At 37.9% G+C, this 27837-nt stretch overlaps 4 protein-coding genes across 12 annotated transcripts in view; 2 read left to right on the forward strand and 2 right to left on the reverse strand.

Moving 5' to 3' along the window:
• Positions 1–11404, reverse strand: part of LOC109853395 (ETS-like protein pointed) — an 89697-nt gene extending 78293 nt beyond the window's left edge. For 3 of the 5 annotated variants that reach the window (XM_020425523.1, XM_020425540.1, XM_020425506.1), the window contains exons 1-3: positions 11333–11404; positions 10757–10838; positions 3998–4107 (exon numbers count right to left, since the gene is read on the reverse strand). In XM_020425523.1, the coding sequence (XP_020281112.1) occupies positions 3998–4107; positions 10757–10838; positions 11333–11389 (249 nt within the window). In that variant the 5' untranslated portion in view covers positions 11390–11404. Of the gene's footprint in view, positions 1–3997; positions 4108–9777; positions 10067–10756; positions 10839–11332 lie in introns of those variants that run through there. The other 2 variants (XM_020425514.1, XM_020425531.1) reach the window with 2 other exon arrangements.
• A 2758-nt stretch (positions 11405–14162) lies between these two features.
• LOC109853735 (epidermal growth factor receptor substrate 15-like 1) lies at positions 14163–23756 on the reverse strand. Of its 5 annotated transcripts, none has more exons than XM_020426124.1 (14): positions 23404–23756; positions 22848–22892; positions 22494–22727; positions 22127–22399; positions 21814–22029; positions 21563–21720; positions 21326–21485; positions 18424–18669; positions 17837–17899; positions 17104–17444; positions 16829–17018; positions 16625–16744; positions 16224–16535; positions 14163–15625 (listed from the first exon to the last, which is right to left on the reverse strand). In XM_020426124.1, exons 1-14 carry the CDS (start codon positions 23428–23430, stop codon positions 14903–14905), a joined length of 3108 nt encoding a protein of 1035 aa, XP_020281713.1. In that variant the 5' UTR covers positions 23431–23756; the 3' UTR covers positions 14163–14902. The 5 variants fall into 5 exon arrangements, with proteins under 5 accessions (XP_020281713.1, XP_020281730.1, XP_020281705.1 ...); XM_020426141.1 differs by lacking the exon at positions 23404–23756 and adding an exon at positions 23229–23379; XM_020426116.1 differs by lacking the exon at positions 23404–23756 and adding an exon at positions 23125–23187.
• LOC109853763 lies at positions 19068–21174 on the forward strand. Its single transcript, XM_020426160.1, has 8 exons — positions 19068–19234; positions 19476–19609; positions 19670–19837; positions 19956–20043; positions 20150–20364; positions 20468–20649; positions 20731–20886; positions 20953–21174. The coding sequence occupies exons 2-8, from the start codon at positions 19484–19486 to the stop codon at positions 21122–21124; spliced, it is 1107 nt and encodes a 368-aa protein (XP_020281749.1). The 5' UTR covers positions 19068–19234; positions 19476–19483; the 3' UTR covers positions 21125–21174.
• A 1062-nt stretch (positions 23757–24818) lies between the features above and the next one.
• LOC109853293 (probable asparagine--tRNA ligase, mitochondrial) lies at positions 24819–27767 on the forward strand. The gene is made up of 4 exons (XM_020425243.1): positions 24819–25058; positions 25523–26097; positions 26203–26650; positions 26770–27767. The coding sequence occupies exons 1-4, from the start codon at positions 24924–24926 to the stop codon at positions 27028–27030; spliced, it is 1419 nt and encodes a 472-aa protein (XP_020280832.1). The 5' UTR covers positions 24819–24923; the 3' UTR covers positions 27031–27767.
• The last annotated feature ends 70 nt before the right edge of the window (positions 27768–27837 follow it).

Here is a 27837-nt window from a genome sequence, read left to right on the forward strand (position 1 = left end):
AAATAAGATACATCTTATCGACGCGCGCGTGACACGTCCGAGAAACAGACACGAAGCACACTCGGTATTGGCAAATATCTCGCTTGCACATAGACTGATGTAACAATTGGCGATTTCCATAATTCCGTGTGACGAGCACAAAGCTCGAGGTAACAACATCGTCTCGAAACATGTTGCAGAGAAACGTTTGAATGTTGTCAGCAATTTTAATTATGTAATATTTTTCTCTGCTGGCAATTTGCCATTTTATAAAAAATGCGTCGATGCGCGCGCGCGCGCGCGCACTCACACACATACGTCGCACATATCTTACAATGAAAAAAAATTCTGATAATGTAACGCGGAAAGAAAAGATTATCATATTGCATATTAATTCCATTAGCGATACGCGCGATACGAGCGTGTATCATCTCGATATGTACGTATATTGTGTTACAAAAATTTAATTTATACATTTTACACAGAAACTCGGGGTTAAAATATAACTACGTAAACTTATTGTTTGAAAATTCAAATACGTTTGCGTGTAGAAAAAAAAAATACACTCTAAAAACTTTATTCACCGCATTACACGAGTTTTGTCCGACCTGGATATATCTCATCGATTCACGCTGATTAATTAATCGGTCAGACCGTAGCGACGGATTACATATTCATCTCGAATGCGCGGGTAGAATTAAATTAGCGAGCTCTTCCATTCACGATTCGCGTTAATAGCTTATCGCGCAATTATTGATGTGGAGCGCTTCCCTCTCTCTCTCTTTCGCTCGCTCGCTCGCGCAAACGCCAACGCTTACACAGCCACCTATTATGTACGTAAAAATAAATAATGATCGCATTGTTTACGAGAGAGAAAGAAAGAGAGATAGAGAGAGAGTCCAGGCAAACATTTTCATTCCGAGATTGCGTGAATTTTCCAACAACGTTTAAATAATGTCGAAGCTAGATGTGTATTTGCGTTTAAGAATGAATTGTCTTATTGAATACACATGAAATAGCGCCGGGCAAATTTTATTTTCACACGTTCCACAACGTTTTATCCGATAGTTCTTTATTTATAGGTTTGACAAATATTGAATTTCGCGTTATCTTCGCAAGAGAAAATACGTATTCCGCATATTACGCATTCGGATAATTAAGCGAACTTTCATTATACGATCGTGGAAGCACGTCAAAATGAACAAAATCAAGTGTGCCGCGATAGAAACGTACCGTGTGCGCGTTCTCAACGAGGGAAGCGGATGGAACCGCGCCCATGAACGCTTAATTTGAGATCAATGGCTGTTTTCAGTCGTTAAATCGACTCGCTAAATTAAAATTGGCGAAGAATCGAAACGGTCTTCGTAGTGTGTATTTTTATTAAATAAATTTCATTTGATCGGAAAACAAATGATATAAAGTAACGTTACAAGATTAAAAAAAAAAAAAAAAACATTATATACAAAGTTTGTTTATAAATCGAGACGAGAAAAATGCGCAGCCTGTGGAACGGGTGACGTCACAAAGATCGAGACAAAGTTTAACGTCACCTTTTACATGTCGCTGGTTGAGGGGAGGGAAAATAAGAGGGAAAATACAAAGGCGCGAAGCGGAAAAGCGTGAAGTGAATATTCGCGAGGCGGATGAGAGAGATCGTCCGATTGAAACGCGCGAAACGCTTGGGAAAAGTACTACAAATGAACAATCTCGCGATTAACGAGCTGACTACGGAGTAGTCGGCGAACAAGAGAAATGCGATTTGACAACGAGAATCTGTTAAATGAAGCTAAAATTACGTTGTCCTTTTTATACGCGACTTCGGTGCACACACAAACACACTGAAAGCGAAGAACCGAGTGGAAGGCCAAGAATGGAAGGCGTGGGACGTGCGAGTGCACTAGCTGCGAGGCGCATGTGCCACGTGGGTTGTTCGTGTAACAAAAATATTACAACGAACGATGAAAGGAACGACGTAATAATAGCATTCACTGTTTAACGATAAAAAAAAAAAAAAAAAAAAAGATGAAAAATACCGCGAGAAAACGCAAAAAATTAGATTTATACATCATATCTCATGCGTTTGATGTCTTTCTGTATTGAAAGAAAAGAAAGTCGATATAAAAAAAATGTAAAAAAAAAAAAAAAGTAAAACACACGTGAATGCAGGAATGCGAAGTGCGCATTTGGAACTGTGTTATGGCTGCCGTCACACATATGGACGATACATAAAAGAATCGAGGAACGAGAAGAGACGATGGCGTAGGACGACGAAGTTGTTGCGCGTCGTCGTCGTCGTCGTCGTCGTCGTCTCGACAGTGAACGTATGACGTAGGCAAAGGCGAAGTCAACGGTGCATACGACTAGAACGATCAGAAGCGCATGCAGAAGGTCTGGCCGCATGATGCGGGAAGAAGGGATGCTATTTCTGGCGGCTTAGGTTTCCCTTTCTCCCCTATATACGCGTCGCCGTTTCCTCCCGCGCATACACACCCGTCTTTCTCGTTCCTCGTTGTATGTAACTGGCACCGCGCACGCGGGATTTCTTCGATTCTCGCGATCGAGTCGATTCACCCGCGTGATCCATTTAAACAAATTTTGAACGAAGTGATAGATCGAGTTCTCCGTTTTTGGTTTGTCTTCGTTACAACTTAAAAAGACTTACCTCGAGAAAGACTTTAGTTGATTTAATTTTTAAAATAAAAACCGAACGAGAATAATTATTTGATCGTGAGCTATACCTCGAACTGTAAATGACACTTTAGACACGTTTGCCGCAAAAATATCGATTTTGCGAAGTCGCGAAAATAATTCTTTCAAGAGTAAAAACAAAAAACAAATTTCTAACCGTTAATTGTGAAAAATAAAAAATATGCAGAAAGCACTTGACTTTCGAGTGCGCGTCTGATTTAAAGTAAAGAGCTTGAAAAAAAATTGAAAACTACCTGTTCTCCAATACGTTTCATTCTGTGTCTCTGGCATCGAGAAATCCTCACGAAAAAAAAGTCAATGAGAAGGGACGCAAGTCAGGCGACGCAACCGTTGTCCGGTGTTACAACGGCGTACGAATCAGCGTCGACCGACGCCGTTCAGCTCCGCTGAGCGATGGGCAAGAGCGGGAGAGAAAAGGGAAGAGAGGAACACACAGAAGAGAGAAGAGGAGAAGAAGGGGACGGGAGGAGACAAGAGAGAAAGATATGAGAGAAGGCAGAGGGTAGAGGCGAGACGGACGAGGGTCAGTCGGTGACAGAGAGATGAAGGCTGAACGGAGCGTGGGGGGGAACGTCGGGGTTTCTCCGGGAGAGGGAGAAACCGAGTGCCGGTTCTACGTTCATTCATAAAACGAAGGCAGAGAGCGACAAGGAACGAATTGTTAGTGGCACTCGCACAATCACCGGCCCAGCCAACGCGCTCGTCGACAGCAAAGAATAATATTCGTCTAGCGAGCCTCATTAGGTCACTTACTCGAACAATTGTACTGTTTGAGATGAAATATAATTTTTTTCGCGCAATTGATGATAATAAGTAATTGTTTCTCTACCCTCCTTCCCCTCCCCCCCCCCCCCAAAAAAAAAAATTAGAACTCCCGTGATCTCTAGCGCCAGAACAACCAAACCCGTCAAAATGACGAATTTCAACTGATGCAACTTTTATTTGCAAGAAACAAACGAATGTGCTCGGAAAATTGTGTTCGAAGTAGAGTTTTATTTTAATCAGAAAAAAATAAATATAAAAAAATCTCTCTGCAGCTAAAAGCTTTTTTCATTACTTATTTAAATAAATCACATAAGTTTAAAATACATAAAAAATTTTACATTTTAAACATATTAAAAATAATAAAAAATAAAACGCCGTTTCAAATATCCGTCAAAGTGACGTGTGTGGCAAAATTAAATGTACATTCAACTCGAGCGTTCGGGGAAAAAATAAGCAAAATATGCATTTGTAAAAATCGCACGTTTTTCCCGTTTTTATTTTTTAACTCTCGCGCTGCGCGAGACCGGTCGAAATATTGACTTACTTTGATGGATCTATGATCGATGGGATAACCTTTTCTGGTTCCAGGGCTCTCCTCGTAAAAATCCTGATCCTCCTCCCCGTAGTCATACAGGGAGTCCATTTCCATCGTGACTGCGAAAGAAATGATTTGTCGATTATTATATATATATATATATATATATATTTTTTTTTTATACGAGACAAGTGACGAGGGAGTGTTGTTTAAAATTACATCGCGCGAAGAAATAAACGTTTTGAAGAAATACGTATACGCGCGAGGATTTCGAGGGACTTGCGCGTTTCTTCGCGCCCGGATCGCGCATACACGTATGTATATATATCACACGACGTCCCAATTATAATTTTATACCAACTCCGCTGGCTTGGCACGGTATTCCGGCTCTCGCGGGATACATTTATTTATCAACCGCTAAATAGTCCGCTTTTAGATACGCGGTCGATATCGTTCGGCAAAAGACGACGACGCGTAGCCAGCGTCTTATAACGCTCGATATTATTCGCGAATTTTATTTCTTCGTCGAGTGTGTTTCATGAAAAAAAAGAAACATGTGCTCTTTCTCTCACTCTCTGTGTCTTTCACACTGCACTTGTAAAATTACGAAAACATATTTATAAACATTTATGAACGACAGATCTATTTTGACTGATTAATCGCGTAAAAAAAAAAAAATTCATTATTCCGATAAACACGCGAACATCTCGAATCCGAGGGCGTTTTAAAAGCGAAAATTGATAAAATTTCCAAATTTTTATATTCGGGAGAGAGAAGCTATTGTTTCTCGGACGCGGCTGTGTGGCAAAGTGTGTGCAGGATGTGTGTTCGAATCTCCGCTGCGACCGAAGATCAGGTTACTCCGGTCGAAAACCAGCCGCCAGATGGTAGGTGGAAAACTGTACAGCTACCTCGACACTCTCACGACCCTTTTATATGCGGCCGGAGCGTGTTCTACAAGGGATCCCGAAACGTGTAGACAATCGAGTTTCTTCGAAAAACGAAGAAGGAACATTTTTCGCAATGTCGAAATAACCGAATCTCTTTTTTTTCTGAGAGAACGCACCGTCAAAATGTCTAGCTTCTTATCTCACTCGACTGTCAGAAGCGCGATAAGCTCTTATAATGTACACAATTAACATCTAATGTGTTTTACGAGTCAAATATGTATTACCCTTATTCATAAGCTGCATTTTGCTGACTATTTGTACAAATTTATTCAGCACGCGGCGAATGCAGTCTTCAAATAAATAATATTTTTTTTGTTGTTACGAAAAATTATTATTTACTTCTCTTAATATTACAGTTGATGCAAATAAGCGAGCGTGTGACCGATACTTCAAGAACTTCAAGAACTTTATACACCAATGACGCGAACTCAACTAAACACAAAATAATTGTTTAACAGACCAACGGAGTTTATCTCGTCGAATTATCAGCTCCTCCGTCGCGATATTCGACCACGACAAGCGATAAAGAAAGCTAATTAAAACAGATTAACTTATTTTCACGTTACGCAACGGGGACAGTTGCACAGGCAGCGGTTTTTTTTTTTTTTCTTACAAATCATTCTCATCCGCGCGCAACAGTGACTGATACGAACGATAATGTTCTACGACGATTGTTACTTCGCTAAAACCGTAATTTCAAAAACAAAAAAAGACAGTCGCGTGATTTGAATCAAAGAAGAATATGCATATTGCCATCAAAGACGCGTCCCCCGCGAACATCGACAGAAAAGTTATTATCGGAAAGTTAAGATTAGCATCGCGAGAATTCTTCGAAAGCGGACGTAGTCACGACTCGACGTGAGATAGCGTGTGTTTGACGCTTACAATTGACATGTTATAACTTGTCAGATAAATTCCATTATCGTCCAGTTATTTATTTGCGTCGTTGCGAGAATCTCCTTCAATCTGTTTATCAACTGGCAAGTTTCGAAAACATGTTACACACATAAATTATTATTATTAAATTCATGGTGCGTGCGCGCGTTTGTGTGTGTGTGTGTGTGTATATATTAATCCAATATTACAAATTATCAACGATCTCAACAATCGTTCACGTATAAATTTTACATTTCGAAGAAGATTACACGACTAAATAACTGATAAAATTATCGGTTATCAAGAGACAATCACCGATTCATTTAATCGATATTATTGCACACCGTAATATAATTTATAATATGTTGGAACTCCTTCGATTTGTATAAGCTCTCGTCAATTTCTCGAACTGCCGTGTTGCATAACACGTTCTCGTGTTATTTATTACTTATAGAAAAATATAAATATAAAACACATAAATATGAAAACGTGAGAATATACACCGAATTCGCGAATTTTTATAACACAAGAACGAATAAATTGCGAAGATGCGTTAATTTCTGCAATACCTTACAGTAACTTTAATTCTGTGACAGATATTTATACATTAATATACGCCTTATTTTCCACTTTCTCTCTTAACATGTATACATGTATTATGCTGGTGATATCGATCTATTGACTGATTATTGAAAAGATTATAAAATTCGAGATAAGTAACTGGCTCAAAGAGGATTCAAAACCAGTAATTAGCCGAATGATTCGTCACATTCCAACGCTGCAGCATAACTAAGATTTTTTCTTTGAAAAAACACCAATTCGTCAACGATAAATCACTAAGAAAGTGCGACACGTCATGAGTGATCATGGAGTTCTCACAAATTTCGAAACTATTGAGAAGTATCCATTACAAGGTGGCCTGACTACGAGAAGAATCTGACCGAGGAGAAGGATCTTTTTGCATTCTTTCATTCATTCAGTTTTTATGTCTCTTAGCTGGCTACCTGGCTTTTCCATTTAGATAAAAATGCGGGTGGACAGGTACTGTGAAAAACGATAAAAGAAATACTTGGCTCATATAACAGCTAAAAAAACCAACATGCTGAGAGTCCATTTTGCTCACAATTCGTCACGCAAAACGAGTATGGTTTTTCATATCTAGTTTTACTAACTGTTCACTTTTCGGCTGAAAAAGATTTTGAATTCAATTTTAAACTACAACACTCGGCTGGAATTTAGTCGATCGAATGCAATAAATTTAATTATTTTCTCCCGAGAATGACACGTTAAGATATTTATTACATTGAAATATATATTAATTAAATAATACGTTAAAATGTATATAAAATTTCGTAATATATCAAAATATAAACATATACCCGTTCTATTATACGTTCGAAGTGGCCTTCTTGTCGCAAAAGAGTGTCTATTGTCTTAGCTCATTGAAGGCAACGTAATATCTCCGAAAGAGCTTGTTCCTGAACGTCCAGATGCGGGCAGGCGAAACCTTCTACGTTATATCTAGCGTGGTACGCACCCGTATACCCAAACTCAACAATCGTTTGATGGCCCACTGAGAGAGAGAGAGATAGAGACAGAAAGAGAAAAAAAAATCATGAATCATTCGTTGACTTTGGACGAGCCCCATGTAACTCACTCGCAAATTAACCTTGTGCGATCTAAATTAATTTCAGCGAACAAGCCGCGACGAGTTGAGAGTTTTGTTTTAAATTTCTGTAAATTTCGATTGAAAACACACCCACGCTTGTTTATTATTCTCACGCAAATTTTTTTGTTCAATCGAAATATTCGACAGAAGAGTCGGTCTGTTGCTGCAAGGTCAGATTTATTTCCCTCGACGTTCGATTGTAAATTATTTTGCAAGTTGTACATAATGACAATAATAAACTGATTAACAGACACCTCTTCTCTTATCCAAGCGTTGGATCTTTATGTCATTGTTCAAGAGGCATTCCCTTTGTTACCGTCCTTTGGCAAATAAAGCGGCAAAGAAGGAGAAAAGTACAAAAGAGAACGAGAAGAGAAAGAGAGAGAAAGAAAGAAAGAAGAGTAATGACGAGATGAAGAGAGACGTGATGCAGGTCGCAACGTTGCCGCGCTCTCTGCGGTCTCTCTGCGAGACCTGAGAAATTGTGCAAAAACCCTTCGACCAACTGAAGCAGGTCATCACATTCCTCTCTTTTCCCTCTTTTCTTCAAAGCTTTTATATATTACTGTACATCATTTTTCATTCCGATAATATACACCCGAGCGAATATCAACGGTGAGCCAAACGGCAGACGCGCAGTTGTAAAAATATTTTTGTTTTATTGTGCGAAGGTCGCGCGTCAGGTTCTTTTCGATAACCAAACAACGTTTTTACAAGAAAAACGGTTAAGAATTTATTGCTACTTGAGATATAAAATGTGACCGGGCATTTGTCAGAGAAGTAATAGCGACACGAAGTATATTTACAGTGCGTGAAGTTGGGAACTTAATTTAAAAAAAAAAAAAAAACATCTCGCGAGATACTTAAAACATTGAGAATTACGTCACAGGTTTAATGAGAAAACTTTAGAGCGATTTATGTTTCTTTGTTAAATTAAATTTGCGGAGCGAATAATCTCCGATTTTCGGTTCTGTTTATTTGTCGAACGCGTATTTTCTCACCTCACTCATCGAGTCGTGTGAAAACTCGAAATTCCATGTCAAAAAAAAATTTTCTATCCGACTGTGATCCTTCGCTATTTCTAAACTGACCCTTGGCATGGTGATAACCTCGTATATATAGAATGACATCATATTTGCCCTCTCTCTTTCTCTCTCTTCGTTATCGAAGCCAGTTTCATTGTTATTTTACGATAAGGCCATTTGAGCGTACATTTTTTTTCATTTTACAATTACGAGTAAGATAAACCTTTCGGTCAACGTAAACACACACGCTGGATGAAGAAACGAACGAACGTGTAGGTGGGAGTGTAAATAATTTTTTTACCCAAGTTATACGACGACAAAAAATAAGCGGTGCTCCGTGTGTGTGTTTTCTTCGTTCGACAACGAGATCCGAAAACGAGCAGAGCAATCGGCAACGAAGAAATCGGGGAATCAAAATCAGACGCGCGGATTAGCAACAACGCCTGTTTTATTTATAACGGCTATCGATTTTCCGACGCCGTCAAGGCGTTTTGTTGTATATAATATTACATAACCCACTCGCGCGAGCGCGGGGGATAAACACGGCAAGGTTTGCCAAAAAACCTTGCTGGAACGCTCCGGAGTTTCATTCCTCCCGTTGTTCCTCGCTTTGTTCCGCGATTCACGGGGTCTTTTGTTTTGCCCTCGCGTGCATATTTCAAAATCGCGCGCTCTATACGGACGGATATAAAAATAGAGAGAAAGGTGTGTTTTTATTTTTAGAAACCTCCCGGTTTGTGTGTGACAATGTCGCGATATGATTCGAGACAGAGAGAGAGAGAGAGAGAAGAGACTCCGAAAAAATCTCCCAACGATGTGTCAAATCGCAACCCGCGCGCGCGCGAGAGATCTATTCTCGGACGATCGTTTTCTCGCGGTATATATATATATATATATATATATATTTCTTTCTTCGGAATGAGAAATACAAAGCCTTCTCTGCGAGTCTACGTATATGTATATACGCCAACTCGAGCACGCGTCGCGTAAATAAGCTCTCTGACTAAAACTTTAACGCACACCCGAAGACACTCCCGGAGCCAAGTCCGAGGAATTCTGTGTCTTTACGATCCATTCATAACCGGGATCGAAAATAAACGTCGCAAACATCGCGGCCGCGAGTATTAATCGCTTGGTCAACGGCATAATGTGCATATATATATATAACGTTTGGCACGTATCATCGTCTTAGCGAGAGAGCCCGACAGCTAGTCACGACGACGACGACGACGCACGAGTGAATCAGAAAAGTCAGCGGCGCTAAATTACCGGGTTTTTCCGTGTACCTGTCTCGCCGCTGGCCGTCCCACAAGTTTATCGATGAAAATTCCAAACCGGTACGATCGCACACGGTAGGCACCATGCAAATTCGCGACGACACAAAGCGGGAATCACGTGTACGACTATGAGGCGCACGCACATCGGCAGCAACACTAAACCGCAACGACAACGCGCTTGTACAGACCGTATACACAATACAGATTGCAAAAGTGTTATGGCCGCGCTCTCGACGTTCATGAATGAAACCAAGCGCGCTACTAACTTCGCGCCGTACTTTCGACCTGCGTACCGGACGGGTTGCGAACGGTCCCTACGTTTCTCTCGCCCGAGACGTCACGTGACGCCGAGCGCGATGTGTCGGGCGATTAACTTCGTACGCGGCGCGACAGATGGCCGCAGTTTCCACGCATTCCGATAAAAACTTCCGAAGCGATCTTGTTGTTTGCTTCGTAGCCGATCGAAATGAATGCGCAACCTCTCGCTTATTGTCAGATAAATGATTTTAACCAAATATTTATGTACGTAAAAAGTTGGAAGTAATTCAAAACATCTCAATATCCAAAACATTGAGAATTGTTATGATAAATATTTATATCTAATAAATATATCTATATAATAATTATTGTTTCTTTGATGACAGGTTATTTCGGGACATTTATCTGAAAAATTTTATCGTCTTTAATTGATTGGCTCTTATTAAACTCACACATATGTAAACTTAATGACGTGAGATTAATGATCGGAGCCTACTTTTGGTTATAAAAAATTTATAAAACATCGACACATCGGAGATAACCGCATTCTTTTGTCTATAGTCAACAAAACAAATCTCTATATTATATCAAATAACAAATTACCAAAGGCGCGCGATATTGCAAAATAACATTTAAATAATAAAGATATAAAAAATTCTGATGCGTCAGAGATATAAGTGGAGAAACAAATTCCAAACAAAATTGTTACTTACGCAATGTAAATGTCATCATCTCATTTATCACTTCCCTCCTGTGAGGTAAGTTATCACAGCTCTTGATGAAATTACACAGGTCCTGTAAACATCCGCTAGATTTTTGTATTGTTTGTAATCATCGCGATCGAAGAGCCGAAATCTACGAGATAGACTCTTGTAGATCCTCGGATCGATCGTACGTACGCGCAAACATCTATACGCCATGTAACACGTGCAATTCTTCCGCCATTTTCTCAGTACACGCGCGGCACAAGCGTTAGTCCGATTGATGCGCGCAGAGAATTGCACGTGCTGCATCGAAAAGTGTTGCATAAAGAAATCTATATAACAAAATACATAACAAAATAATGCTAAGAATTGTTACCGAAATTCCGAAGTGACGCAACAATGTGCGGACACACACGCAATACTTCACGAAAAATTCGCGAAGTTTGCGAAGCTTTGGGGACGATATAAATCAATTACATCAAATCCATATTTCAAGTCCGCGTGTCCGAACGTCGATCGTTTTTTTATCTCATTTCGACTGTGACATTGTTGTCGTTGCTTCGGAACTCGATACAAATTACTCACAATCGTCAATGTCCTATTATCCAAATATTCGAGGATTTCATCACGATTAGCAGCCATTGCTTACTTCTTAAAGATTTTTTTGTGCGAGTGACCACTTAGCACGGATCTGACCAAAGAATGAACGAACCAGAGACTCAATGGCAACTCGAAATTTCTGTCACGTGGTATCGTGTCGCAGAGGTAGGGAGCGGGATAATGCGTCGTGAAGCTGTTTTCGGCTTTGCGCACGCAAAATTTCTATTCGAGAGTTTATGCAGCAAAAAAATTTCAATTCCGTAAAAACAGCTTTAGCGTCTCGCGACTATCGATTACGCACCGACGTGCTCATCTTGCATACGATATATATCGCATTTATTTCTCAATGTTATTTTATTTATGTACAATAAATATATAGCTGTGTTTATCAGTAAATCAACAGTTTATATTTATATTATATATATATATATACGAATTTGCTTATAAGAATTATAACTTATATAATATAGAATTTTATTTATTTTATTATATCGTAGATAACTTGCACGAGTCACATGTTGCGTGTTAATTGTTTAATAAACAATTCGTCAATTTATAACCAACTGAAATTCTTTGCGTTCGATATTCCAGTCGTTGAATACACATACGGTTCTCTTACATATGTACTACCGTTATTTACACTGCGGTGTCCTTGCGAAGTGTTTCTCGTTGCGCGTTTTAGGAAGTTTTAGACTAAAATTTTCTTGCACGCGCAAAAGAGGGATCGTTTGATAGATAATCCTTCTAAAACGGTGCCGCGGGGTCGCGCGTTGCAAATGTTTCGAGGCGCTCCATCGTTTTTATCTCATCCTCGTTTAAATTTAAACGAGGAACAAAGATAGAACGGCGTGCTTCGAATTAGCGCCGACCCTCCCCAAAAGAAATCAATTATCAATGAACGTGACATGTAAGATATTCTTCGAAGGAGAAACGGTATTCGATTTCGCAACGAAGCTGTAACGCGGTGTATTATCGCTCATGTACGATAAAGATGCGCCGGTTTAGAATAATACATCTCTCTCTCTCTCTCTCTCTTAACGCGAAGAGGTTGTAAATCTACCGTTTAAATCATCAATGTGGATGTTACACAGTATACATATATATCTGAGACACATCGAGTAATACGCCTAATATCGAACGCGCGCGTACGAGAAAATATAACGTACGGACACAAGTGTGCGGTAAATATCAAATTACATACATGATAAGTCTATCTCTTCTATTGAAAGTGGACTTAAGTTAGGTAATCGCTATTTAATATGCGGCCACAATGTTTTAGCGTTGAAACAAATCCTCTTACACTCGCTCTCACACATTCTTTCTCTCTTCTTTTTTTTTCTCTGTCTTTCTATATTATTTATCTATCTATCGCTATCTCGATATTACTTAACGTACGTTTTTTTTTTTTTTTTTTCGAATTAATTCACACACTTATCGCAACATACAAATTCCTTTTGTTTCTTCGACTTCTACGTTGTATTTTTAATCACAATACGCAAGTTAGTTGATCAGACCGGATATACGCGCTATTCACTCACGTATATGCCGTATAAATGGTTTTCGCGAACGGAATGAGAAATTGCAAGTTTGCGTTTATGTGTGTATGTACTTATCTCTCGTTCTCTCGTGTGTAAATCGCAGAACGAATTAACGCGCGCACATCTTTTTTAACGGCGCACGTTATGATATATATTTGTATTAACTCACAGAGAGAATATCTGCAGAAAACTGAGTAAGACGTAAGAGAATAAGATTTTTGAGAAAAATTTTCGAAGAGAGAAATTTTCGCTTGTCTTAATTCGAACGACGTCAAGAAAAATGAAAAATAAATTTGTAAACGCGCGCAAAAGTGCAAATTAAATTTTAAACAAAAAAACCAGATCCTTTTAGGGACAATGTGTATTTATTTCAAGAGAAGCTCTGTATAATATTTATATATGTATATATACACACACGTACATACTCATGTATACATGTATACATACATTATATACATTAAAGAGGTAAAGTCAAAATTAAACGGCGTGAAACTAAAACGAAGAGGATATATGAGATATAAATACGTAAATCTACAAAGCTTTCTTTTTGTTTTGCATCGATAATAATAATAATAATTTTTATACGCTAACAAAATCATCTTTACAACATGCACGCACACTCCTTTTATACTCTAAAAACAATTTTAACCTGATAGAGACTTATGCAGTAAGTTGTGTAACGCGTTTGATATATACACATGAAATATATATATATATATATAATTATACGTCGTTGTCGAGAAATTATATACGATATACTATAACTGTTATAATTGTACGATAATACGAAAAATAAAAATGTAAATTCTTTGCGTTTGGTTTTCAAGAGGGTTTGTCGAACAAAAACGCGCGCTTCTCTCGCATTTCTTCGCGTTTATCTCCTCTTCCTCCTCTTTTCCGCCAAACACAGAGAAGGAGACTTACTGTCTCTGTGAGAAGAACATAATTCTTTGGAATATGTCGTGAAACCGAGTCTTGCTTTTTTTATTTTTTTTTTTATTTTTTTAAATTAAAGACGGCACTGTTACAGAATATTCTTGAATAACTTTATTTGTCGGCATAAAACATGTATACATACTTTTTTCTTTTTTCTTTACATAAACCTATCGTAGCTAGTGGAGTGAAAATGGCATAAGTTTTTTTTTTTTTTCAGGTGCCAAGTGATTCTAAGTGATCCAGAGTGATATTGATTATAAATCTCATAACATCATATATATGTATATGCGCGTATATATGTACATATGTGTGTATATACGGCATACAACACACATATATAACATACAATACATATAATGTGTATATATATATATCAATATATAATGTATATATATTAATATATAATGTACTTGAGGATATTGTGTGTTACCGTTTATTTTTATCAATCAAATAACGCTTTTAAAACAAAATTCTCACGTTGATACGTATGATACGTTTTTTTTTTATTATCAATCATGTACCGTAATATTGTAAATAGAAGAACAAACAATGAAAATTAATTATTTCAATAAAAAGCACATTTGTGATAACATACAAATCGCATAAAAAGATAAGAAATCACGTAGATCGCATTTCGTGTAATTTATGACTCTCAATGTTTTCGCGCTCGACGTTTCACAGTTTTCACAGCTCGTATTTTCAAAGAAGAAATTGTGTGCACGTTCGATCACGGAAAATTGATAGAAAATCAAGATTTAATTTCTAAAAAAAAAATATCTAAAATAAAAATTCAATATCTAAAAAAAAAAATAAAACGAAGAGAAACCAAATCCGTTGATTGTAATTTCACAAACTTTTTTTAAATATACAGAAAAACACATGAACACTCTCTTACATATACGACTAACAAAAGAAAAACAGCCGAGACACAATAACGTCCAAAACAATTTTTCTCTTGTATCCGCATCTGACATTATTGTCAATTTGATAACTTGCGACTTCATTTCGTTTACTACTCGTATGATAGTACTAGCAATAGATGGTAATGTAACATAAGAAATAACGTACCGATCCGGAGAGCTCAAATGTTCTCTGATTTTCCTTGTCGACTCAGTTCGATAGCGAGAGCTAACTCGGCATCCTCCTTTTCTTGACGCTTAAGTCTCTCCTCTTCCGCTCTTATGCTCTGTTTCGCCGCCCAAGCTAGTTGCTCCTCCTCCGATAAATTAGTGACATTATTGCCGTTCCACATTTTGTCAAAATCGCTCGGAAGCTTCTGGTCTTTATATGTATTATTAGTTTTTATATGAGCTACGTCTGACACGTGCTTTGCGAAGGTTTTTGTGTTCTTAGTCGAAAACGCTTCATCGAGATCAATAGGTTTTGTCTTAATGTTCGCAAACGTGTGGGAAAAATTAGCTTCGACGTCTTTGATGTTCTTGTTGTCGACGGAAAACGCTTTCCCAAAATCGGCATTGAACTTATTCACGTTGCTTCCCTCGATCTTCGTCTTGTCGAGCGAGTAAGTGAAATTGTTGTCGAAAGCTTTAGTTGTCGAAACATTTTTACCCGAGAAAGTTGTTTCGAACCCGAAGGGATCCGTTTTGTCCGTTCCGCTGCTTTTGTTCGCGTTCACATCTTCCGTTTGATCGGCGAACGGATCCGATATATTGAAGGGATCCTCGTAACGGTAGTCCCGGAAAGGATCCTCCGTGAAATCTGACAGCTTCGGTTGCGCCAATAGAGGTACGTAGGTTCTAGTCGTCGGTCTCGGTGGAGTCGTTCGATTAAGCGTTGCATCCGGCTAAAGCAGTTTTTTTTTGTCTCTGGTCAGTTTTGTGTTTTTTTACTGAAAATGCACAAGAGAGAATAACGCGACTACTGACGACTGTCATCTGGCTGCTGGCTGGTGATTATTAAAAACTCGCTATTCTTAATGTCATCAAATGCGAACAAATATATAGAGTGCTATAACTTTTAAAATAAAAAACTCAACTGTAATTATGTACATCAATCATGCGATAAAAATAATAAGTTTAACAAAATTGGATAAATACTCTAGAACAAAACAACAAAGTAATCTGCAGACAGCATGCTTCAGAAGGCAGCTCAGTGGTGGATAAAACTCAACAATTGTGCAGCTTCTTTCCTAAATACGAAACGGATTTGCAGTTAATTAATTAAATATTGCGAGAAACTTTACGCACAAAGTGTAAAGTTTTATTGATTGTGCGTGCGTGTGTGTGTGTTTGTGTACATATATATGTGTAAAAAAAGTCTGGCATATAAAGCTTTACAAAATATAAACTACTCTATAATTATATAATTCTAAAAAATAATTATTAAAAAAAACTAAATGTAAATTAATCTTTATACGAGGATAAATGATATCGAATACCAACCTTGGAATCAAAATTGGCGAAATCGGCAAATCCGGTGGAAGAGGTGAAACTATTATTATTATCCATCGTTGTTTGCTGAGCACTAAATGGATCCGAGTTTGCGTTTGTAAACGGATCAGGAGTAGGTGAAGGCGTTGGGGGAGCCGGCGCCGCTCTTAACGGGCCGGTGGGACCTTGACTAGGTCGTGGCGGAGCTGGTCGCGGTGGCGGTTGCTTTGCCTTTTTCGGTGGAAGAGCAGGACTCGGGCTCTCGGGGCGCGGAGGAGCGTGAAGATTCGCGAAGGGATCGTCCCCGAATGGATCCTTCGAGTTCTTAAGAAAATGAAAAAAAATACTTAAGTAACAGGAAACTTTCCCCAAGTTTCACTTTATTAAATTTATAAATATAAAAATTTACGTACCGTAGTTGTAGATAATTTCGTATCGTTTCGTTTCCCATTTCCGAACGGATCGAAAGGATCTTGCTTCGTTGTTACATTAGGACGATCGAACGCAGTGAAAGGATCCGCCTCGAAACCAGTCTACAGTTTTTTTGTTCATTTCCATTAATGATCATATTTGTAAACAATAAATACGCGGTTAATGTTAATTGAGTGAAAACTTACATTAGACGGTTGCGCAGAAAATGCGCTTTCAAATGGATCAGCTGCAGATGCGCTGAACGCTTCTTTGGCTTTATTTGTTGCAAAAGGATCTTGTTCTCCAAATCCATCTTTTTCGAATGCATCAGTTGCATTCGAAAAAGCATCTGTCTTTGCTTCCTCCTTGTTTTCATCCGCATTCTTCGTTTCGTATCTGTTTTTGCACGTATATGTGTTAAAATCTCGCTATCACCGTTAAAATCACACAAAGAGAAGTTTGACTGAAACACAATACGTACTCGTCTTCAAACTCGGGTACGAACTGTAGACTAGTATCAGGTACAAGATTGACGTCCCCTGCAGCGAGAGCGGAATCGTAAAGCGCAATAGCGTCGCTCATTTGACGTTGCTGTTCCTGCAAATGAGTGATTTTCGCCTTCGCTTGACAAATCTCTAGCTGAGTGTCCTGCAATTTTTTCGTCAGTTCATTTAGTTGGTCCCTGTTTTTGTTCTGCTGCTGTTCCAATTGCTGCTCTTCTTGTCGCAATCCCTCGAGTTCTTGTCGTTTGAGATTGAGTTCCTCTTCTTGGGTTCGCAATACCGATTCTTGCTCCTCGGCTTGTTGACGGAGTTTATCGACCTTGGGAATATAAGATTAACATGTGAAAATTGTACACTCGCTTTCCCTGCTACAAATTCGAAACAGTACAAGAGTAATAAGAGTCTTTTGTTGTTTATTAGTATGTATTTTTATGCAGCAATTGTACAAGACAGTGTCGAAAAGAACAAAAGTATATTTGAAATTATTATTGAAACATTTAATTAACTATTTACTTATTTTATATGTCACAAAGAAGAGAATACAACAATTTTGGTATGTCGGCAAAGCATACAAGAATATATACATACACATGTTTGTTTATTACAAAAAAAAGAAGAAGAATAATACATATACTCGAAATTTATTTTCTATATTCACGATAGACCACACTAACGATTCAAACCTAAGCAATACTGTGATCTTTGGTATACCTTCTTCAGTTCCTCCTGAATCTTCTCTTCGACTTCACTCAAATTCCTATCTACTTCAGCCTTCTACAAAGCCAAACATAATAAAATAAAATACAAAATAACAAAAATACAATACAAAATAAAAGATCAATCAGGATAATTCCTCTTGTTTCCTAATTTCGTCTTATTTTTGTGTATTTCCGCCTATATCTGCACAAATTAAATATAACATAAATAAATGTAAGAAACAAAATAACAAAAACAAGAGATTGAACTGAAACACGCGTGTGACAAATATAACGCGCTCATTTATATCGCTCATATGTGTGTTTTATGTATTCACACACACATAGAATGTATCACGTATAGTTCTTATTACGGTTTTTATTATTGTGTCAAGACACATACCAAAGCCGCAAGCAAACAATTTTTCTCCTTATTTATTGTTTAACTACATTCATTAAACTATTGTTAACGTATTAAATCGATATTATCTTACAAAAATAACATATATGTAGCACTGCGTTTAATTGTGCCTAAAAAGCAACGCTCGCGTACATACAATAAGCAAGCTCAAAAAATTTCAACATCATGATAATTCTGTTTACCTGCGCTTTCAAGTCATTTAATCTCTTCTGCGCCTCACCCTTCTGATTTCCGAGTTGTTTTAAGGTTGCCGCGAGGGTGTCCAATTCACTTTGAAGGCTCTTAATCTCTCCGTTTTTTATTTTAATGTCAGCTTCCTTCTGCGCTATATCCTGCTCCATACTTTGTCTTTCGCGTACAAGCTCCGCTATGTCTTTACTGATCATATCTAATTCTGGATTTGAGTAACCTGATATGTTATTGTTCTCCTGTAATATAAATGTATTTTACATTTATTAACAATTGATCTTTGGTAAAATATCTTTTGTATGTGCGTGTGTGTGTGTGTACGTGAACGCGCGCGCATGCATATGTATTGATTAAAGATTTAAAGTCAGGTTACATATATATGCGACTTTGTTGCGCCTAATGTTTTATTTTAACACGCTGTTGCGAATAACTTCACTGTGCAAAGTTGAATGAGTTACGTTAATGATAATCATGAAAATTTATGTAATGCTTATCTTAGTTAGTTACTTAAACGACATATTATCCTTTGCTTTGCTGCGACCGAACGGTAATAATCTTAATCGCACTTGCGCTATTTTAAATAATGATTACAAACGATGTAAACCATGAAAAAAAAAAAGGTGACAAAATGTTTCTGAGCATTGACAAGTATGACTATCCGAGAGCTAATGAGACCTTAAGACAATTACACAAACAGCAGTGGCTGAATTATTACAAGTGCCTGGAGGAAACATACGCAACTATAGGTCGCAAGAGAATCAGCTATCTTACCGCGCTTACGGCGTTAGAAGGAACATCCGTAACGTTAGATCGTCAAAAAAATAACAACTTATTAAAAAGAGAAGCGATAAAGATCTTCTGTGGTTTCAGTAGTTAGTGAAACAAAAATAAAATACATTTACACAGAATAGTAAAATGATTTGCATTGATTTTTTTATTACGCCTCAAAGTCTCTATCGCTACTTGGATTATACACACAATTGAGATCAAATGAAAACAAATGGATTTTACAGTTTAAAATGTCAAATCTGCATTTCGCCCGTAGAAGTACACATGACTGATCTAATAGAGTGGTACTTCAATAGCAGTAAACACGGTGTTGTAGAGAATGTGACACAAGATGTGGATCAAATTCTCAATTCGACAAGCAATCAGTATATCGTCATGCATAATATCAAGGTACGAAGATATAAAACTGCCTTTGCAACACACGCGCGGAAAAAAATCGTTTTCTCTCAGTTACAGCAGGAGGGAATGTATTGGTGCGAAATGGGAGATACCGCGGGATCGGTTTATTATTTACATGTTGATAACAACGTCGAGGCGATAAATATTGTATTCCCGGATACGGCGCCCAATGCATCACACGCAACGTCGGCTGCAAATGTGCCGGAATACGAGCTGGAAGTTAGTTTTGTATAACGTTTTCAAAAAAATGTTCTTTATACGCGTGAAAATTAAAAAAAAATACAAAGGATATGTAAGTTTTTTTTTGTTGATTTTCATTTCTCTTCCCATTTTGAAGGTTTACACTTCGTGGACAACGTGGACCTCGTGTTCCACGTGTGACGCGGTCGGAATAAAAACGCGATACGGTTACTGCGTGATCTCTGGTGCGTTAAATAAAAACTGAAGTACGATACGCAAAAAAAGAATGTAAATAAACAATATTTCCTCAAGTATTTCTCTTTTGCTAAATCCAAATTCCAATGTTGAAAGGGAGAACTAAAAGCTGGAGCAAAACGGAAGAAGACGCAACTTCAACGGTAACAATAAACGAAACTCTGAAAAACTCGATTAAAACTCGATTAAAAACGGCGCTGTTGCTGTTCAAAAACACGTTACCGTGTAAATCGAAATTCGTTCCAAAACAAATACAAACAATACCGGCGATCAGAAACAGAACAACCGAAGTTATGAGACAGTATTGCAAGGTATTGTGCTTTATTAAAAGCGAACAATTATGTAAAAGAAAAGGCAAAATGCACACGACTGAAAAATCGAATAAATGAGATCAAAATTATTTTTTAACGGTAGAAAAAATGCCGAAAACAAGCGATATTCGAAGTACGCGACGAGAAGGGCAACGTTCTTGAAAGAGCGAACAACAGCGCCGGTATATATTCTTTGATTCAGGGAATACCTCAGCTGTTGCCGTCCGTCGAACGTAATATAATTTACGCGAAACGTAATAAAAAGATAAAACTCGTTTGTCCAGGGTAATGCGACATTTTTAAGATAAAAAATGTTTCAATAACGATACAACTAAAAACAAGAAAATAATTTGATTAATATTGTAGAAATTTAAAAGCAGACATTCCAGTTGTTTGGCACATTGGTAAAAAAGCGATAATTTCATCTCAAATTGAGCAACAATCAAACGGAAGAATTCGAATTACTCCTCAGATGCACATATTAGTGACATCTCTGAAATTTGAGGACGCAAATATTTATAGGTACGTAAAGAGAAGCAAATTTCAAAAAATATAAGTAAACAATAAAAATCTACTTTCAATTATTAGTTGCTGGCAAAATAATGAAGTCGCTGGAATAATCAAACTGAACGTATCTGAAGAAGTGGAATTAAAACTGAATCATCATGTTATCTTAATTAGCTTAATCTTCATATTAAGTGTGATACTGATAGTATTTTGGCGAGCATTTAAAAGACAAATGCGATTTACGATGTACTAGTCGCGGGTTTTGCACATAAAAACATACTGATGTAAATTAAGCAAAATAAAATTTTATGGCTTTATCGCGATTGTTACACGTAGGTGTAATAAATATTTTAAAAACATATATAATATACGTGTGAAACAAAAATACGGACGATATCAGAAAATTAACAAATAATCTGTTGTGATGTAAAAACAAAAGTGAATGTTTCTTTACCACAATAGTTTCTCCAGTTTTTCGTAGAGAAGGCGGTGTCATTTCGGGAGTCAATTCTGCTGGAGGATCTATACCGTTAAGTTTCTGCTTGATGAGCCACATTGCTATGGCAAATTGTTCCTTATTCAGCTTCCCAGTTTGACAAGTATCACACAGGCCCCTAAATCGTCAAACATCTCTCATTAACATCGCATAGGTTTTAACGCGTTTGCTACAAGTTTGTCTAACTGTTCTCACCATATGTGAGCTAATACGGTGTGCGGAAGTCCACTTTGTAGGAAGACATCTTTGATTTCTATACCCGAGACATATCCATCTCTGTCCAAGTCAGCTTGTAAAAACAATTTTTCCGCAGCTATTTGATCTTCAGCAGAAACTACCCACTGTACGTTCTTCTAAAAAAAAAAAAAAGATCATAATCACGTTTTACATTTTTTCTCCTTTTATGATACACAAATATAGAAATACATTGAGTTTTTCAATATTACTTTTGCATCGTCGAGTCCACTCAGACTCTTTACAGTCATTGTGTTTGGTAAGGGTGGAATTGGCGGTGGTTGTGGTGATGGCGATGCCGATATATTCCTTATAGGAGATTTAGGCTTATTAACGATATCTTTTCTCTTACCAGGTGGCATTAATTCTGGTGGAAGTACACTTGGTATTGCATATTTTTCTAACGCTTTATATACGAGATGCATGGCCTGTGCGACAACAATTAGGACTTGCAAGTTTACTCTTGCTAATGTACACATTGTTACACTGAACAAAAATATGTAACAATAATCGGTTAACACTTACAACTACAAATTCATGTCTATCCAGCATACCATCCTTGTCCATGTCAGCGAGATCCCAAATCTTTCCTAAAGTGTCTAAAGGAAGTTTGCTATCCATGAGAACACCTTTTACTTTGTTTCCAGATATGTATCCATTGGCTGGCTGTAGGCTATCGAACAGTTGATCATATTTCGCACGTTCCGTAGGAGTTATTGACCAATCTCCACTATTGATGGATTTAATAACAGGCAGAGCATTTGTGACAGTCTTTTGTGGAATAACTGGGATATCTCCCTAAAAAATATGAAAAGGCAAAAAAGTAAAAAAAAACCGAAATACACAAATGTATGTTTCTCCTCTAATTGTAAATACAAAGAGATTGTTTTACCATTTTTGGTGGTGGTAGTTCAAGACTCAAATTGGACATGTTTAAATCTTTTCCAGTTTGAGCTAAAGCACATAGCTTCAAAGCAACAAACAAACCAGATTTATCTAATGATCCACGCGATTGCGGATCTGCCATATCCCATATTTTACTTAGAATTACATCACTCAGCTGGGATTTCTTAAGAAATCTCGCAGCATCCATTGCCTCAATTCTTCCGTATCCATTTGGATCAACCTAACAACAAAAAACTCAGTTTTTTTGTGTAACCAGACTATACTTTATATTATGTGAATGTGTATGTGCGTGTGCATCTGTTTGTGGAATACTTGTTTCTTTTTTTTTTAAACCGTATACCTGATTGTAATAAGCTTCATATATTGCGGTATGGCTTCCAGCTACCTGCAAAACAATTATGCATTGTTTTTCATTCCCGTTTTGTGAGAACAAAGAAAAGTTTTAAAATAAAATAAAATAAAAAAAAAAAAGAACAGACTGTGCAAAAGGATCGATATTAAAATTACAATTTGAATAGACATAGAGAAAGAGAAGGACAAGAGCCACGACGCTACGCCCTAGTGAGTTTATTTGTCAATTGAAAAATGTTAGAAGATCAAGTTGTCTTCACACGTACAACGTTAACGTTACAACAACGGAAATTCTTATCCGAGTGATTAAACATTCATAGAAATAACCGATTGTCAGCTATCGAAAACGGATGCTTCAAATTAGAGAGACCGTTTGAGATTATCGACTGATGCGACGGTCTGAGAAAAATTCCAAGATCGAGCGGTCATTTCAACGATTTGACGCGAACCGCAACGAGACTTCGGGAAATTGTGACGTTTCTCATCGTCGCGCGAATCTTTTCCGTTGCGATGCGTCTTAGGAAAATGTCAAAATTGCAACATACCTGCGTAGGTGACGGCAGAGCGGCCATACTTGCATTAAACACTGGCTTAACCAATCAGAATCTCAATCGATAACATACATACGAGAATTTGACTATTTCATTTAACATCGTCGAAAACGTGTTTCAAGTGTTCCAACGAAGTGTCGGAATCATTTCTTTCGGGTTTTTCGTTCGACAAAATAAAATAATCGCGCGACAATTGCGAGGGTAAACAGAAATGTTATCTTTGTTGTTTTTCTCGCACAAAGCAGATTAAACGTCGAATGTATTTTACAATATATATACAAAACCGCTTGCGATATACTGCTATCTACTGTACTAAACGCTAACTGACGTTAACCGTAATACCAGAGAGAAGACTGAGAGCGGCCAGGGCCGTTTGAAAAACCGTAATAGCTTTTCCGCCCTTGTAAACCAGCGCTGTTGTTCGTGGGTGGTGCACATTGGCAACTACCACAGCCAATGTCCACCAAACGACTCGTCGGTGCGTGCTCTCTGTGTCCAAAACGTGAACGTGGTTTCTATTAATTTAAAGGTTGGAGATATTCGAGAGACTTGAGAGCTGAAATTTTTGAGATTGGAGACGAGATCTAAGATTTGAGAAGCGACTATGAATTCGGGGGCCTTAGAGGTGTTTTATTGATCAATTGGAAAGAGCGAGGAATTTTCCACGTCGTTATTGGTCAATCTTTTCAAAAAAAAAAAAAAAAAAAAAACGTGTAAACGCGCCTTTACTTGCTTGTTTTCGATTTTGCTCGACGGGTAGTTTTGGAACCCCCGTTATCCGAAGATCGGATGAATACACGTCTGCGTGCGAAACACATTTTTTTTTCGAAAAGATGATCAAAATTCATTTGAACGTGAATTTTTAACAGAAAATATATAGCAGAATACGTGCAACAAACGTACAAAACAGCAGGATCGTCTGCGTCGCTCAGTTTCTTTTGAGAAATTCTCTAAAATGTTCTTTTCCAGGACAAAAATTTTCGCGAGCTTTGCGCAAAATGCGGATTCGAATAAATTTTTCTAAATTCCAACTCTCTCGCATCTTTGATACGTTCTTTTTTTTTTTTTATCAGCGAGAGAATAACCCAATCATGTCTAGCACAAGCGTTAGCAGGAGCGATTACATAGTTTTGTATATTTTTTAATATATTTTTTTTACATATATATGTTTACTATTATTTTTTTATACAATTTAGCGATGCGTTTTCTTGACGCGTGTCGTTGTAGCGACTCGGTTTATCGTTTACATCACTGGGAGCTAAACAAATTGGTATACGATCGTATAGTAATAATTTGATACGTGCATACGCACATACATAATATATACGTGTATATATATATATATATATCACAAACGATCGGTATAAACTCTATAGCTCTATATGTATATGTGCATTAAATGTACGCGCATGTAATTTCGACGCGCGACTCCATTTTGAATCTTTGCCGTGAGTGAACGTTCTTCCGAGGAGGAGTTTCTCTCGTTGCGCCCATCGGGGGATCATCTTCAGAAAATGCTCTTCAAATATGTTGTTGGGAAGTTGCGCCCTTTTAACGCCATAGATATCGCCAAGTGTGGTGTACACAAATGCACGACGATTTCAGACACGACGTCGAAAGAGGTGATCGGGACGCATACGAGAGTGCAGGTTAGACGTGTGCCTCATTACGCGATCATTTTTTTTTTTTTTGTCATCGCAATATTTTCAACTCCCCGAAGCAATTCGATAACGCACGAAAGGCGTCTGAGAAAAGATCCGAGGGATTTATTGTATCCTCTCGGACATCTTTCGGACGTCCGTTTTTTTATAAATATTAACGTTTAAGCAACACAACGTGCTGTGTTCCCCCATGAACCTCTTGTTCCTCCCATGTTCCTCGGTTTGTCGAGACTCACCGCCCCTCTCCCTCCCCCCCACCGCTCACACAAGTGTATTTTGAAAAATTTTGTATTTATTTGTGATTGAAATAGGCACTGGACAACCCACACACTGTTAAAAAGTAGGCAACGTGAAAACGTTTATCTTTCATAAACTCGTTGATCTCTTATTTCTTAGAATTTGTCACAATTTGTTCGGAAGATACAAATGTTATTGTTGATCTCCATACTTAGGGATGGGTGCGCGCGCTCCGAAGGATGAAGGATAACATATTTGTTGACATTTCCGACGGATCGACCAGCGAAATGTTACAAGTTGTTATACCAAAGTCCCTTAAGACCGATCAGTTGACTTATGGAAGTAGCATCAGCGTGGACGGCGAGTTAACTGTGGCCGCTAACGGTAAGACCGAGCTGCGCGCGAGTAACATTCACGTAATTGGCACGTGCGATGTTCTAAAGGACGAGTATCCGTTCGCACCGCGAAAGAGATATCATCAGGATTACGTCAGGCAGTACTTGCACCTAAGACCGAGAACACGCAGCTTCTCAAGTTTGTTGAGACTGCGCGATCTCGCCACCTGGTCGATTGGCGAACACCTGAGAGACAGAGGTTTCATAAGCGTGCACACGCCAATCCTGACGTGTAACGATTGCGAGGGCGCGGGTGAGGTATTTTCTGTCAGACCGCACTCCAAAGAGATCATGAAAAGTATGAAACGCGAGGATCAGACTGAAGACGAGGTCTTTTTCAATACAACCACCTTTCTCACTGTTTCCGGACAGTTGCATCTGGAAGCGGTCGCAAGGTGATTAAATTCTTTGATTGTGTTATATCATCGTCAACGTGTATGTAAAATCACATCGCGTTTTTATATCATCGGAACGCGAATGTATTCCTAGAACTTTTTCAGAGCTCTCACAAGAGTGTATACATTTGGACCTACATTTAGAGCAGAAAATAATAAGTCAAGGTTACACTTGTCAGAATTTTACATGCTAGAAGCAGAGATAGCTTTCCTCACGGATATCGAACAATTGATGAACGAAATTGAGCTCTTGGTGAAACAAGTGACCAAGCAGATCTTTGAAAAGGGAGCTTCGGATGTACATTCGATCGGCACGTCCGAACCACAGTGGTTAAACAAACCATTCGCGTGTTTAACGTATGACGAGGCGTTCGACGTGCTGAATAATCATGCAAATCAGTTACAAAACCCCTCTAAGTATGGAGAAGCATTCTCGAAAGAACATGAATTATTTTTAGTACAGTACAATGACCGAGTGCCGATGTTTGTTATAAACTGGCCGAAAGACATGAAATCGTTTTACATGAAAGAGTGCACAGACGATTCATCCAAGGTGAGCCAGTATTTAAAAAAAAAAACAAAACAAAACAAAACAAACATATGAGATAAAAACGTATGAAATATAAAAAAGAAAAAAAATTAAATATGTATGTATGTGCATTTTCTCAAAAGGTAGCAGCGCTGGACCTTCTAGCGCCAGATGTGGGAGAGTTGGTGGGAGGCAGTATGCGCGAGGATGATTATGAAAAATTACAATCCAAACTACCTGTAACGGGAAATCTCTCGTGGTACTTAGAATTACGTAAATTTGGCAATGTACCAACAGGTGGTTTCGGAATGGGATTCGAGAGATTCCTGCAGTGCGTTTTAGGAATCGGCAACATCAAGGACACTTTGCCCTTTCCGAGATGGCCGCACAATTGCAACTTATGAATAAAGATTTCAGGACTGTTGTGTTATTTAATTTACTTCCCCATTACCAGGAGAAAAAAAAAATACGTCGCGCGTATATAACTTTGTAGGAAATAAAATTCTTTTTTCTCTAGGAAACCACTCTTGAGGATGCAAACTTCGAAGGAAATTAATTGGAAAGTTCGTCCGGGTTGCGATTTAACACACAAACACACCAGTTTTCTTATCTGAAATGCATAGTTTATTGATTATTGGATATTATACAACAACAAAGGATTTTAAACTTTCTTTATTAATGTCTTTATTGTTCGATCTGTTTATGCACTTCTCGATGCATAGACGTAGTATATCCTAAATAATGCTGATAAAGCCTATGATAAAGAGGATTATCGTAGAAAGGTCAAAAATGAGGGTCACACCTGTGGTAAACAAGGATTTTCTTTTCTCTTTTATATAAGACAAAAATAATGCTCGTCTAATAATCGCAGTCCTCCATATATGGTGTCATTGTCGTCATCTTGTTTGTTTGTGTGTTTTTTTTTCAGTGGATCTCTACGTACAAACGGACAATCTCGCATATCACAATTTGTACACTTCCAATCAGAAATTGTTTCCTCTCTCTCTTCATGTGCTTGCTCGATGCATTCACTCCGCAAACAGTTCGCTAGCACAATTTTTACACAATAGCGCTCAAAAAAAAAACGAAAAAAAAAAAAAAAAAAAAAAATTATTCGATGGGTTGAATCATCATGTGGAAGTACAAATGAACTACTTGTTTCTCACTCAGAGTCCAAACTCTTCTCTCGTCACAAAAGCGCAAAAAAGCTT

This window comes from Pseudomyrmex gracilis, unplaced genomic scaffold (genome assembly GCF_002006095.1).
Source record: "Pseudomyrmex gracilis isolate BER0280 unplaced genomic scaffold, ASM200609v1 scaffold_2, whole genome shotgun sequence".
Classification (NCBI taxonomy): domain Eukaryota; kingdom Metazoa; phylum Arthropoda; class Insecta; order Hymenoptera; family Formicidae; genus Pseudomyrmex; species Pseudomyrmex gracilis.

Bases quoted from the DNA above. Each gene is read 5' to 3' on its own strand.
- LOC109853763 (XM_020426160.1), top strand. From the start codon at position 19,484: ATGACTGATCTAATAGAGTGGTACTTCAATAGCAGTAAACACGGTGTT. The intron at 19,838-19,955 runs GTTAGTTTTGTA...CCCATTTTGAAG, and splicing joins TGCCGGAATACGAGCTGGAA to GTTTACACTTCGTGGACAAC. The intron at 20,044-20,149 runs GTGCGTTAAATA...CAATGTTGAAAG, and splicing joins CGGTTACTGCGTGATCTCTG to GGAGAACTAAAAGCTGGAGC.
- LOC109853735 (XM_020426116.1), bottom strand. From the start codon at position 23,172: ATGTTTAATCACTCGGATAAGAATTTCCGTTGTTGTAACGTTAACGTT. The intron at 22,728-22,847 runs GTATACGGTTTA...TTTTGTTGTTAG, and splicing joins ATGAAGCTTATTACAATCAG to GTTGATCCAAATGGATACGG. The intron at 15,626-16,223 runs GTTGGTATTCGA...AAACTGCTTTAG, and splicing joins TCGCCAATTTTGATTCCAAG to CCGGATGCAACGCTTAATCG.
- LOC109853293 (XM_020425243.1), top strand. From the start codon at position 24,924: ATGCTCTTCAAATATGTTGTTGGGAAGTTGCGCCCTTTTAACGCCATA. The intron at 26,098-26,202 runs GTGATTAAATTC...GAACTTTTTCAG, and splicing joins CATCTGGAAGCGGTCGCAAG to AGCTCTCACAAGAGTGTATA. The intron at 26,651-26,769 runs GTGAGCCAGTAT...TTTTCTCAAAAG, and splicing joins GCACAGACGATTCATCCAAG to GTAGCAGCGCTGGACCTTCT.